This window comes from Chrysochloris asiatica, unplaced genomic scaffold, assembly GCF_000296735.1.
Source record: "Chrysochloris asiatica unplaced genomic scaffold, ChrAsi1.0 scaffold00019, whole genome shotgun sequence".
Lineage (NCBI taxonomy): Eukaryota > Metazoa > Chordata > Mammalia > Afrosoricida > Chrysochloridae > Chrysochloris > Chrysochloris asiatica.
Genome location: NW_006408537.1, coordinates 23,119,390 through 23,133,235, shown reverse-complemented (window position 1 = coordinate 23,133,235; position 13,846 = coordinate 23,119,390). Strand labels below are relative to the sequence as shown.

At 37.3% G+C, this 13,846-nt stretch overlaps 1 protein-coding gene across 1 annotated transcript in view; it reads left to right on the top strand.

Moving 5' to 3' along the window:
- The first annotated feature begins 2,243 nt into the window (after window positions 1-2,243).
- COL9A1 (collagen, type IX, alpha 1) overlaps window positions 2,244-13,846 on the top strand; it is a 105,371-nt gene continuing 93,768 nt past the window's right edge. The window contains exons 1-5 of the mRNA XM_006835747.1: window positions 2,244-2,413; window positions 2,959-3,032; window positions 4,388-4,459; window positions 4,571-4,703; window positions 11,696-12,092. Coding sequence (XP_006835810.1) covers window positions 2,400-2,413; window positions 2,959-3,032; window positions 4,388-4,459; window positions 4,571-4,703; window positions 11,696-12,092 — 690 coding nt within the window. The 5' untranslated portion in view covers window positions 2,244-2,399. The remainder of the gene's footprint in view (window positions 2,414-2,958; window positions 3,033-4,387; window positions 4,460-4,570; window positions 4,704-11,695; window positions 12,093-13,846) is intronic.

The following is a 13,846-nucleotide window of genomic DNA, read 5'->3' as shown; positions in this document are numbered from 1 at the left end:
ACCCAGACAGTCTCTGTTTGTGTTTATTCTTGCTTGTTGTTAAGTGCTGTTGAGTCAATTTTGATCCATCACGACCCTGTATAGGGTTTCTGAGGAGCGGCTGGTGAGCTTGAACCGCAGACTTTGAGGTTCAAATCCACTTTGCAGTCTAGCACATTAACTCACAGTGCCATACCAGCACTCCTATTCTTATTTAATACTTAATAGTCTGTATAATATTTATGGAGTCCTGAACTGCTAGGCCCATTTGAACCGCAAAATCAGCAGTTCAGACCCACCAGCCATTCTTCATAAACCCTATACAGGGTCGCTATGAGTAGGAACTGACTGATGGTACTTCACAACAACAATATAATATTTATGGAGTCCTGGTAATGCACTGTAGGGTAAACACTGGACTGCTAACCACAAGATTGGTGGGTCACAACCACCAGCCTCCACTCCTTGGAAACCCTATGCAGTGTCGATATGAGTCAGAATCAACTCGATGGCATACAACAGCAACAATATAATATTTTTATCGTTGAAGATGGGGTCTCTTTCTCCCCTATATCACCTAGTTCACAGTTCACAGGGCAAAGCTCTCCAGTGAGAGGGAGGCTTTTAAAATACAAACAAACAAGCAAACAAAAAGCAATTCTATTTTGTAATTAAATGAAACTTAAAATAATTAAAAATTGAATAAAGAAATTTCAAAGAAGCAAAACCACCTTAAAACAATTTAATGCTGGACACCATGATTTACTGAAACAATTCCATATTGGATATCCCGGCCCTGTGAATCCCTTTTTGTACACCCATGTTGCCCAAGACTGAACCAGAAGGAGGCCAGCCTGACGGGGTGGGATGAAGGCTGTGAGACCTGTGTGCCCTCTCTCGAGGCATCAGGCTCTGTAGAGAGGACATGGGCATGTATGACAGTCATGTTGATAAAATCACTCTCAATGCCAGTGCTCCTTATAACTTTCTTATCTTGTTTATGGAGAACAATGTTGTTAATTTGTAAGGTATTATCCTCAGTTCTGGTAATCTCAGAGTTTAAGAAATAAAAACCGAGGGGCTAATGTCCTTTGGAGTCCTGGTGTGGTGCTGTGGGTTAATACGTTGGACTGCAAAGTTGGTTTGAACCACAAGGTCGGCAGTTTAAGCTCAGCAGTGGCTCCTTGGAAACCTATATAGGGTCGCTGTGGGTTGGAACTGACTCGATTTCACTCAACAACAACAATGTTGTCCTTTAACAAGACTTCTAGTCATAAATTATGTGGTGCTGTGGGCTAATGCATCAGACTGCAAAGTCATTTGAACTGCAAATCTGGTTCATGCTCACCAGTTGCTCCTTGACAACCCTATGGCTCAGAATCTACTCGACGACGCTTAACAACAACAACAACAACAACAACGTGTATTGACTCTTGGTGTGACACTGTAGATATCAGCACTGGGCTGCAAACCACAAGGTTGGCAGTTTAAACCTACCAGCTGCTCCTCCGAAACCCTATACAGGGTCCCTGTGAGACTCAACAGCACTTAAAATGTATTGAGCACTTAGCTGTTCATTCTGGGACAAGTTTCATTTTTTGTGCCTTACTTTTTTCATCTGTAAAATAGGAATCATGTTGACTCTTACTTTATAGTTTCATTCTGAGAATTAAATATTAAGCTTCAAGAATTTTCAACACAGGAAGATACATAGTGAGTGTTAATTGTAATAACCATGATGATGAATGATAACGATTCTGAACAAGGCATTACACTCTTTGCCTTTGCTATCTCATTTGACATGCAAAACAATTGTTTGGGGTAATTATTTTTACTTCATTTTGCAGTTGAGCTAACAGAATTTCTGAGAGTTTAGCTTACTTGCCCAAGGGCATACAACTTGTAAGCTTCAAAACACGATTCAAACCTACCTTGGCAGGATCCCAAGATTCCTATGAATTCCCACACCTCTCTACTGAAACCCCATCCTCTCAAAGCTCCCACTGTATTCCTATAGCAGTTCTAAAAGCTCCCACTGTATTCATATAGCAGGTTAGCTGGCTCTTTTTGGTGAATTTCCCCACATCTTAATTTCTTTTTTTTTTTTTTTTTCTTTCCAGCAATTTCCTCCTTTAGTCCCTCCTTCAGTGTAACTAGTTAAGCTTTGGGGACACACCCCTGGCTAGGCTGGCCTTCTGGGTGCCTTTCTCCACCCCTTTCCTCTGCTTCTGTTTAAAATGTCTCCAGCTGCCTCTGGTTCACTCCCTTTGCTTTTAGCCCTCACAGGGGCAAGGGGGACCAAGGCAGGGCCCATCAGTCCTGGGGTGTGAAGCAGTGAAGAGATCTTGGAAGAGAACTGACTCCCTTGCAGTCCCTTCTTCATAGGGACTGTTGGCAACCAAAGAAAATCAACTGGGAAAATGAAGAGCTACTGGTAAGAACATGTGACTGAAGAGAACGGTGAGCTGGCCACCCTTAGAAGCAAAAGTCTGTGATTTTTCAGTGGTGGTAGGATGAAAGAATAAATTAGAAGAGGTAGATAGATGAGAATAATATGGAAGAGAGAAAGTGTGAGAGATAGAAGAGAGAACAGAGGTAGAAGAGAAAGAGAGTGAAGAAACAAGTAGAGACATGGAGAGGCCCCCCAAAAAGAGACAAGGAAATATATACAGAAACAGTGAGACAAGCAAAGGTAGAGAACATGAGATAGAAAAAAGTAACAGGGAAAGTGAGACCTGAAAATGTATAAATTCATTAAAGCTTTCAATAAGATTTCAAAGTCAAAAGGAAAAAGAACTATACTGGGCTTTGATCACCTATATTAATTCTGGAAACCCTGCACAGGGTCTCTATGCGTAAAAATCGTCATGATGGCACTTAACAACAACAACAACAACAACAACCAAGTTTAAAAATAGGAAAGTAGTTCCCATTTGGAGGGACTCTTGTTTAAAACTTTTTTTTAACCTTCCATTTTAGGAAAATTCCAGTTTGCTTCTTTGTATGCAGTTTCCTGGGACCCTGGGCATCTGCGACTGTCAAGCGTCAGCCAAGTAAGGGCCACAGTTTCTAGATATTAAATATCACTCATTCCCAGGAGTGATCAGGAGGAATGTAGCAGCTACATTCCTTCACACCCTCGCTCTTCAGTCCAGCTTTGGGCCCTGGGTATATTTTAGAAGTTGGTTTATTGTGGTAAGTGCTGGGTATGGAAAGAAAGCCCTGGCTGTAATCAGTTGGCTGGAAGTAAGGCTCTAGTGCCTAGCACACTGGCTGCTTTGGGTGGTGATCGATATTTAGTCTATAGAGACATGGATAGACATATGAATGGGTAGACAGGAGACAATCATCTGGGCTCAAGGAAGGTGTAGAGTGTGCTCAGATATGCTGGGATGGCTGAGTCAAAGCTTTGTAAGTGGAAAATACATTTTTTTTTCTGAGGTCAAGGGAGTCTTTGAAAGGAGGACTGGTAGTGTAGTGGATTACGAGCTGGGCTGCCAACTGCAAGGCCAGCAGTTCAAATCTACCAGCTACTCCATGAGAGAAAGGTGAGATTTTCTGCTCCCATAAAGATTTATAGCCTCGGAAACTATACAGGGTCATTATGAGTTGGAACTGATTCACCATCTCTACCAGGGAACCTTTGCAGTGAGGCAAGTCTGAACAGGGTATTGAAGTTGGAGAATTAAAGAGACCTTTTGTGGTGGTGAAAGAACTTTTTCTATAACCTTCTACTTGTGCAAGGAGCACCCAATTTCATTCTAGTATTTTATATCAAACTGAGAATCAAATCCTTCTTATAATTCTTTCCCCTCCGTTTATTGCTCTTCCACATTCTAGGTTGTTAACAATAGTTTAGTACCCTTATTTGATCTTTTAGAATGAACTTGTGAAATCATGTATCCTTTTTATGTTATTTAGGATTCATGAATCCCAAGATTCCCCCAGTACCCTCCTCTATTTGACAAAGCTTCTTAAGAACGTCACTCTTCAGCAACAACTTGGCTCAAGGTTGGGTCTAGATTCTTTTTGGAATTCTAAAATCTGTACAATTTAAGGAATTATTTTCTAGCCCAAACCACTAGAAGTTTTCCAAACAGGCTTTAGACACTGTGCCATTCAGGACATGGTGCAACTCTGGTTCCAAGAGAAATAAATTCCTAAGCTCCCCAAAAGGAACATTTTCCCAGCACACATTACTAAAGCAACTTTGTGTCTTGTATCTCTTCCAGGATGAATAGATGAATGAATTAAAATATTAGAGTTGCAGAATTAAAGCCAAATAGTTAGAAGCAAGTTGTTTGGTACAATATTGTGTTTTAAAATAGTTGCTCAGCTCTTATTATGATGGGTACAGGCTGCAATCCCTGTAGCGAATGAGGCAGGATAACATGTATCTCTTTTGCAGGGTTCCCTGTCAATTCTAATGGTGGAGATGAACTCTGTCCTAAGGTCAGGATTGGCCAAGATGACTTACCAGGCAAGTGATGATGTATCATTGGAAATGCATGCTTTTGGTATATTTTTATATTGGGGAAAGAATAAAACCAATCTCATTATGGATTTTCCATTTTGTGTTCCCTTTCCTTAGGGTTTGATTTGATCTCTCAGTTCCAGGTAGATAAAGCAGCATCTAGAAGAACTATCCAGAGGGTGGTGGGATCAACTGCATTACAAGTAGCTTACAAGTTAGGAAGTAATGTAGACTTCAGGATTCCAACCAGGTAATCTATCATCTATCATAAACATTTTATCTATTTATCTGCTTCCAACTCTGTTTTTAACAGATGATTAGCTATGCAGTACTATGAATCTGCTCATGCTCAATGTTTCTTTCTTGGATCATTTTAAAATATAAAGATGAAGGAATTTATTTACCTACCTATCTTTAATGCCTGACTGTGTGAATACACTGCTTTTACTTTCCATTCCAGGCCAAAAAAAAAAAAAAAAATCACTGAGACTATTTTACATTGATGCAGTGCGTGTTCTTACTACTTCTCTCTCGGGTTTTCTATAATTTGTCTGGGTTTGACTGAAAGAAGTCACTGTGAAAAGAGCCAGAGGTTAAGCATAAATTGAACTAGGAGCCACAGAGTGCTGCTGTTCAGGTGCTCTGGTGCTGAAATAGAAGCACTCGTCCAAGTTCTCAGCTCCTGGCAGGGACGAAACAAAAGCAAAGCTTGAATAATGACAGCAGAGACAATGGAAGTGATAATGAAAAAAATAATCCTCCACTTCATAGATCTGCTTCTTTAGAACTAAGCCTTTTATTTAAATTATTTATAACCGAAGTACTTTATTTAAGCTGTGGGTAAGTGCGGAGTCACGAGACTGTTAGGCATGAGCTTCAGGGTTTTAGTTTTTAATATTATGTAAATATCCAACATGTGATTATATGACTTAAAATGATCTGATTTTTAAGTTTTAGTTCATTGCCGTCAAATACAGATAAAATTCTTTTGGAAAAGGAATTATTTTTTGCTAGAAGGTTTATTAAGAGATAAGGCAAGGTGGAGGAAGAAACATGGGACTCTAATAGAAATTAAGTTTAAAGGTAAATGATTAATTAGAACAGTAAAATAGTATAATAGAAACTCTAAATATTTGGTTAAATAGAAGAATCTGTTATAATACTTATATACTACCAGCTTGTGAATATAAATTGCATTTGTTGGACACACTGTATTTTATGAAACAATTATGATAATGCTTGCCTTGTACACTATACAAGACCATTTTATACGTTTACTGTTGTTGTTGTTAAGTGCCTTTGAGTTGGTTCTGACCCATAGCAACCCTGTATAAGGTTTCTGAGGAGTGGCTGGTAGGTTTGAACCACTGATCTTGTGGTTCAAACTGATCTTGTGGTTCAGTGCACTATCCTCTGTGCCACACCAGGACTCCATTAATTAAACTCATCTGCATGACAACCCTATGAGTAAAGATGTTATTAACCCTATTTTATGGAGGAGAAAATATAGGCCAAAGAGTTTAAGCTATTTGCATAAGGCAGGACTGGGAGGTGATGGGAGGATTGAGCCCCATACTGAATGGCTTCAACGGTTGAATTTCAATCCACCCTCCATACTGATCTTGGAAATCATTCACATTTAGAAAAATTAAAGTCATGATAACAGCTACACTTACATATTCCCCCTTTCATTTGCTTTTCACATATAGAATACTACTTGTGTTCCTATAGAAACTTTAAAAAACAACCTTAATTTTTTTCTTTAATAAAATAATTAAACATAATAACATAATACACAACCCCCAATGCTTTCCAAGTTTTCTTTTTTATGATTTGAACTACTATCTGAACGGTAATTGACTCTACATTCAGAGATTGGCTAACTTGAGGCCACATGACTTGCTAACCTCTTGTTCATCTATGTTGTTATTATTACATTTTTAAAAAAACAGCCAGAGCTAATTCTAAATACTTTCCCAGGCTATCTCTAATGTGATTTTCTCTATCATCTTGATAGCCTACCCTCCCTTTGCTTTACTTGTTGTTGATGTTAAGTGCCATCGAGTTGGTTCTGACTCATAGTGACTTTGTATAGTATTTCTGAGGAGCATTTAGTTGATTTGACCTGCTGACCTTGTGGTTAGCAGTCCAGTGCCATGCCAGAATTCCTTGTTTTACTAGGAAGGTTTTTTTAAGAGATGAGGCAAGATGGAGGAAAGATGTTGAAGAAGAAAGTACAGGAAAGAAATAAGGAGAGAAGAAGGAGAGCAAGAGGACTGAAAAGGATAGAGTCCCAAATAAGCAGTGAAGTCTATTCTTCGACAAATTGCTTAAACTATCTTTGCTTGAGTTTAAAATTGTTGTTGTTAAGTGCCATGGAGTTGGTCCCAACTCATAGTGACCCTGTATAGGATTTCTGAGGAGTGACTGATATGTTTGAACTGCTGACCTTGTAGTTAGAAGTCCAGTGCTTTTCCTATAGCCTCACACCAGGAATACAAGTTTAAAATGATAGATAATAATAATAGCTATGTTATAGAGTTGTTGTGAGCAGTCACTGTTAATAAATGGAGAACTCCTGACCAATGCCTTGTGCACAGTAAACATAGGAAAGTATTTGCTATTAAGGAGTCCTGGTAGTGCAGTGAGTTATGAATTGGTCTGCTAACCACTAGGTCTGCAGTTGAAATCTATCAGCTGCTCTGTGGACTAAAGATGAGGCTTTCTGTTCCCATAAATACTTACGGCCTTGGAACACTTCTACAGGGTCACTATGAGTTAGAACCTACTCCACAGCATATGATGACCACCACCATTTACTACTAGGCATGGAGAGCATTAGGAGGGGAGAAAGCATGCAGATGAGTCTTTTCTCATTAGTGGATTCTTTTCTTTTCAAGCTGTCACTAAACTACTCTTTCAAAAGCCAGGTGGCAAGGAGGGAAGGGGCTTAGACTGTTTTGGCTTAAAGGGAATTTCTGTGCTCTGAGGAAGTGAAGAAAAACTGTTAGCAGAATCTTTGTGGAAAGGAGAAGAGATTATTGCCTATGAAACTAATGTACGTGGTAGTCACAATTTATGCTTATTTACAATCTGAATTTCTTAAAAGATTAATTGCAGGACATAATTTTTTCTGCTTTTATTTTATAGGGAGAATAGTTTTTATTTTAGGGAGTATAGTTTCACACTCTCAACTCCCACTTAGAAAACATATTTTATTTATTTGCCTTACTGAACACATTTCTTTGGGTTAAGGTCATAAGCAAATATTTCAAGGTCCAAAGACTTTAATCTTTTATTCAAACTCTACTGGTTCTCCTTTTAAGGTACTCTGTGCAGATTGGAATATAATGAGATAAATCATTTATAGACCTAGCTACTTTTAAATTATGTATGCTGTCAAGTTTGCTTATGGATGTGCATAGCATATTTTCAAGAAAAAAAATTCAGGTGTTCAAAAAGACAACAGGACTCACTTCTATAAATTAGACTTGTAATGACTTTTTAAAAATGGTCTTAGGTATATACACCTACAGATATATTTTATTAATTTGAACACTAAGAGAAAATTTTCCTCTTTCCATTATAACATATTATGTTAATCTAGCTTGAAAGATGAGTAACATGATAATCTTAATTATCTCTTTTCCTCTCTTCATATATATATATGAATACTTCTGGTTTAACAGTAAGCCTATAATTGAGGTGTTTTTTTTTTTTTTTTTATATATAGCAACTCAGCTCTTTCCCCTTTTAATTTTACTTTTTAGTATTACATATGCAAAGTCAGAGGTGAATGGGGATATCATATTCTACTCTACCCTCTACCTTTGACATAATCTCTTTATTTAATGAGAGGAAAGTTTTCATAAAGCACAAATTGGGAAAAATTCTGCAGTTAATTTTGTGGGCTAATGCGTCAGACTGCAAAGTCATTTGAACTGCAAAGTTAGTGGTTCAAGCTCACCAGCTTCTCCTTGGAAACTCTATACTGGGCCACTATGGGTCGGCACTGACTTGACAGCACTTCACAACAAGAACATACATAATTTTAGTCGATACTTGCCAAATTTCATCTTTGAGTCAGACTTTTAAAGGTTGCCTGCCAGTCCTAAATTAATTCAGGTCAGTCAAAAAGGTATATAAACCTCCATAAGGCTTTATAACAATATATGCATTATATTATATTGTCATTAGTGAGTGTTAGTTTATTTTCTAGTGGGCATTCTGGAATTGTTATAATTCTCAAAAATCAGAAGTCAAAGTAAATAAAAATATGTAAGCCACTAGCATTATTGATAAGCAGAAATTATGTAAAAAAAAAAAAAATCCAACATCCTCCCCCCCAGAAACATGGTAGATATTTTCATTTTTGAAAAATAGCATAGTAGATAATTAGTTAATTCTTGTAGAAATGTTTCTTCCTTAGCTCTAAATTGTAGAGTTTTAAGTGTACATTTGTAGAATTCCTATACACTAGATAAATACTGTTGTTGTTGTTAAGTACCTTAGAGTCGGTTCTGACTCACAGTGACCCTGCACAGGGTTTCCAAGGCAGTAAATCTTTACGGGAGCAGTAAGCCTCATCTTTCTCCCACGGAACAGCTAGTAGTTTCGAACTGCTGACCTTGAGCTTTGCAGTCTGATGCGTAACCACTATGCTACCAGAGCTCCTTATACTTAGTGAACTGAAAACCTTGCAATAAGAATAATACATATGCTGCACCATAAATATAAGGGTAAGTGAAAAATATTGCGGCTAGGGTTCTAGTTCATACATGCATGAGATGATTCTAAGCAAAATGTGTTTAAGCATGTCTCATAATCAGTGGATGGCTGCAGACAAGTTTTCTCAGTAATACACTTGTCTTAGTCTTGTTAGAGCATCTTCAAAAAAAGGGTCCTATCAAAACAGTGGCTTCTGAGGGGATATGTTGGGCAGGTTAAATTCAAGGTAGAGAGGCCAACTCAGAAAGTTTTGGCAACTGTGTTTTGGAATTTCAAAGGGGTAATTCTGAGAGATTTTCTTGAAGGATGCAGAGAATTATTATAAAGACATTTTTTAAAAAATTAAAACTACATTGGTGAGAAATGGCCAGGAAATTTGTGCTGAGGAATGTTTATCCATCACGACAATGCAACTGCTCATTTTTTGAAGGTCACAAGGGTTGCCCTATGAAGGTTTCCTTGGGAAATCTTACCCCATCTACTTGACTGCACTGATATTTCCCCTTCAGACTTCTTTTTGTGCCCCAAAGTCAAAGAACATTTACAAGGAACTTGATTTGAGTTCCCCCAGAGCACTAAAACTGCTGTTTTGACGTATAAATCTAAGAGGGCAAAATTCTTCAGAAAAGAATTAGAAGTATGGAAACATTGCTCTTAGACGTTTATAGATCTAGATGAAAGGTATGCCAAAAAACGATAGACTCATATTTTGAAAAATTTTATATTATAAAACTTTCTATGATTTCTAGAACACTTTTTTATTTACCCTTGCATACATCAAAGTAATATTAGAAAATAATGGGTAAAAGACGTGTTTGGATTCCGAAACAGCATAAAAAATTTCATGTTTTTACAAGACTAACACAGGAACAACATTTGAGATAGTGAACCCATTTTATTAAAGGTCTGTAAGTATATTTGCAGAAAAAGCAGGCGTATGCTTGTTTATGATGCTAAAAGAGATGATAAAGTGTTAAAATTAAAGGATCAGAGTAAAGATAGAAAATCTTAGCATTTGAATAGTTTCATTTACTAGATAATATTCTTGGAATTAGGGAATTCTCTGCTTTAAAATTTTTGAGTCCAACAATATGTTGTAACATAATGAGCAATAACTCACATATGAAAATACAATAAATTTAAATGTTAATTATTTTAGTTTGTAGAATAAATTAAATTGATATCATTTTTTTTCCTTTGTCTTCTCTATTCTTCACTAGTAAACAACTGTTTCTTCACTCCTAATGTAACAATCCTATTGTTCACTAGTAATGTAGCCATTTGCCAAGAAGGAATGCTACTTGTGACTCTGGATTCAGTTTATAACTATTCTTAGAAATTTCAAATTGTATTATGTACTTGCTTTGTTGTTAAGTGCCTTCTAGTCGGTTCTGACTAACAGTGACCCTGTATAGGGTTTCCAAGGAGTGGCTGGTGGGTTTGAACCACCGACTTTTCAGTCAGCAGTCCAGTTTTTATCCGACAATGCCACACCAGGGCTCTATTATGTACTTAGAATTCAGAATTAACTGGCATCTAGTTTTTCTAGCATTTCTTTCTTGCTGAGAATTTTTTTCTGGTAGAAGAAGGAAAATAAGAGAATGTAACGTTCATGTCCTTGAAAAATAATGCTTACATTTAGTAGCCCCTTGTTTTAAAAGTTCAGTTTTCCATGTTTAGCACTTTGACTCTAACAGAAAAAGATGCAGGTAGCTAGTGAGGCTCCACATCAAGGTCTCTAGCGAGACTGGTGATGCCTTAGGGACAATGAAAGTCTCTGTTGTTACTTAAAGCATGAAGGGAGTAGCACCCATACAGACTTACATGGCAGATTGGGGAACAACTGGCCATGTTCCCCTTGTCACGTATCTAGTGACAAGCTTGCTACATGATACTTTAATGTCACACTTTGAAGACCCAGGAAAAGATGAGCATCTTCATGTGAAGAATCTTCTAAAGCCAGCATAGTTACTGAATCTCAAAATGCTTACATGGATCTGGGATATAATAGAGGAGAGGATTACACAAGAAATTATGGGAATAAAAAATAATTCAAAGCTTCTAAAAAGAAAAATAAACCTCCTTCAATTAGATGGTTTCATAAACTAGTAGAGCTGACCTATGTTCTAGATGATCTCTCTTTCTCTCTCTCTCACTTGTGACCACTGCTGCCAAAAATTTTGCAAGAATGTGTGCTTTGGCTGAGATGGAATGGCTGAACAGGAGTTCTTTGGGTAGCATTAATAGTGACATTGTTGGAATTTTACACACTGGGAGTCCTCCTTAAAAAAAAAAAGAAGATTTTTATGTGTTTTTTAAGATGAAGGCTTAATGTACATGAATGATTGAAACTCTGAAGCTCTTGAACTGGCATGAAAGAACAAACAGTGCAGGGTTTTTACACTATAGTCTTTCTGTCTGTCTAGAATCTAAACTAGCATGCAGGGGAACATGGTAAATACATATGGGTACAGAAAACAAGATTTATATTTTCTGTTTAAAAATTTCATTCAGGCATTTATACCCCAGTGGACTGCCTGAAGAATACTCCTTTTTAACTACTTTCCGGATGACTGGAAGCACACTTGAAAAGAATTGGAGCATTTGGCAGATTCAGGATTCCTCAGGGAAGGAGCAAGTTGGCGTGAAGATTAATGGCCAAACAAAATCCGTTGCATTTTCATACAAAGGACTGGATGGAAGTCTCCAAACGGCAGTCTTTTCGAATCTGCCTTCCTTGTTTGACTCCCACTGGCATAAGGTCATGATTGGTGTGGAAAGAAGTACTGTTACTCTTTTTATTGACTGTAACAGGATTGAATCCTTACCTATAAAGCCAAGAGGCCAAATCAATGTTGACGGCTTTGCTGTGCTGGGAAAACTTGCAGACAATCCTCAAGTTTCTGTACCGGTAAGTATAAAACTTAATACTGTGCTTGATTAAAAGCAAAACAAGCTACAACAACAACAACAAACCCAAACCAGATTATTGAAAATTATTATCTCAGGTATCTTTGCTATTGTGTAATGTCTTAAGCAATGAACAGTTTTGTCTTTTTTTGTTGTTGTTCACTCAAGCATCTATTCAAAAAGGTGTGTCTATTTTGAGTGTTGTTGTTTGTTGTTAAGGGCTGCTGAGTGGGTTCCGACTCATAGCAACCTTGGATAGGGTTTCTGAGGAGTGGATGGTGAGCTTGAACCACTTATCTTCCGGTTCAAAATGATCTTTTAGTCCAGCACATTAACCTGCAGTACCACAGCAGGACTCCATTTTGAGTGTAGTGTGTCCCAAATAAAATAAGGAATCAAAAGAGTTTAAGTAGATGAGTAGATGCCGCCTAGGTTCCTCTTGAAAGAGTTTAACATCTTCCTGGAAGATTTTACATGCCCACCTGGTATACCTAGAGTCACTCTGAGGCATTTTAGAAAGCCAGCCCCACTCTGTGGTACATATTGTATGTATTTAACTAATAAAAATATTCAAAATAAGGTTAAGATGAGTGGTGGACTCTGTCAAGAGTTCCATGCATGATGTCTGAACAATAACAATGAAAGTTGTGGAGATACCATAGTTTTTATTTATTTACAAAATAGGTCTTACATGACTTATTACCCAAGTAGCGCTTCATGATTTTATTGTAAATATCCATGGATATAAAGGTAAGGCATTAAATAATGACAAAATAATGATGCTAACTAGTACCATGTAGTACTATTATTTTGAATTGCTAGATTGTCACTGTAGTAATTCTTTAAAAGGTTATTTTATAATATCATGACAGGACATGTAAAAATATGTCTTAGAAGAAAATGTTCTTTTGGGAGAAAATAATGAATTTAGAGATCAATAAATAAACCACTGATGCCAACAGCTTTCTGTTTCTTGGCGCTGGTGAATTCTACTCAGAAACCCTATCTCATGCAGTGTATAACAGGAGTGACACCGAGACTTTGAATTGTTTCTATTACACTCTCTAAAGGAAAAAAAAAAAAGGTTATCAGGCATCTTAGTAATGGAATTGTTCAAATAACTTGTTTTCAATGAAAGAATTGTGATTGGTGTGAAGAGTAGTGTGAAATTTCTATATTCTGTGATAGACAGGAAGCAATTTATAACAGTCACATTACTGCTTTGGCTTGTAGACACTTGAGAAAGTATTTCTTTAACTAATGAATGATCACACCTCAAGTGGCTGGGTTAGAAAGCCAATGGGCCTCTGTTGTACCATTGTGACATTTTGTGCAGCAAGATCTTTGTAATGACACAGGAGAAATTTTCAGACAACACTGAGTTTCTGAAGTATCTGTGTCATTTCTGACTTGTAGGTGTAGGGAGGGACCTTAGGGTACCTCCTCACTGTGATGAATATCAATCTTTTTAAAGTGATTTATTGATTCATGACCATTTCAAGTAATTTTCTCTTGAATTCTGTATTCTAGAATGCTAGTAAATTGTTTGATTGCTTGAGAAGTAAAGTAAAAGTTCAATATTACACCATTATACTACAGTCGGAACCAACTCGATGACACTTAACAACAGCAACACCAATACTAAAGTCAAGCAATAATGAGCTGATTGTAGGTTTCCTGCCAAGTCTTAGCCTCACACCATGGTGGTGGAGTGTCATGGAGTTGGTTCCAACACATAGCAAGCCTGTACAGGGT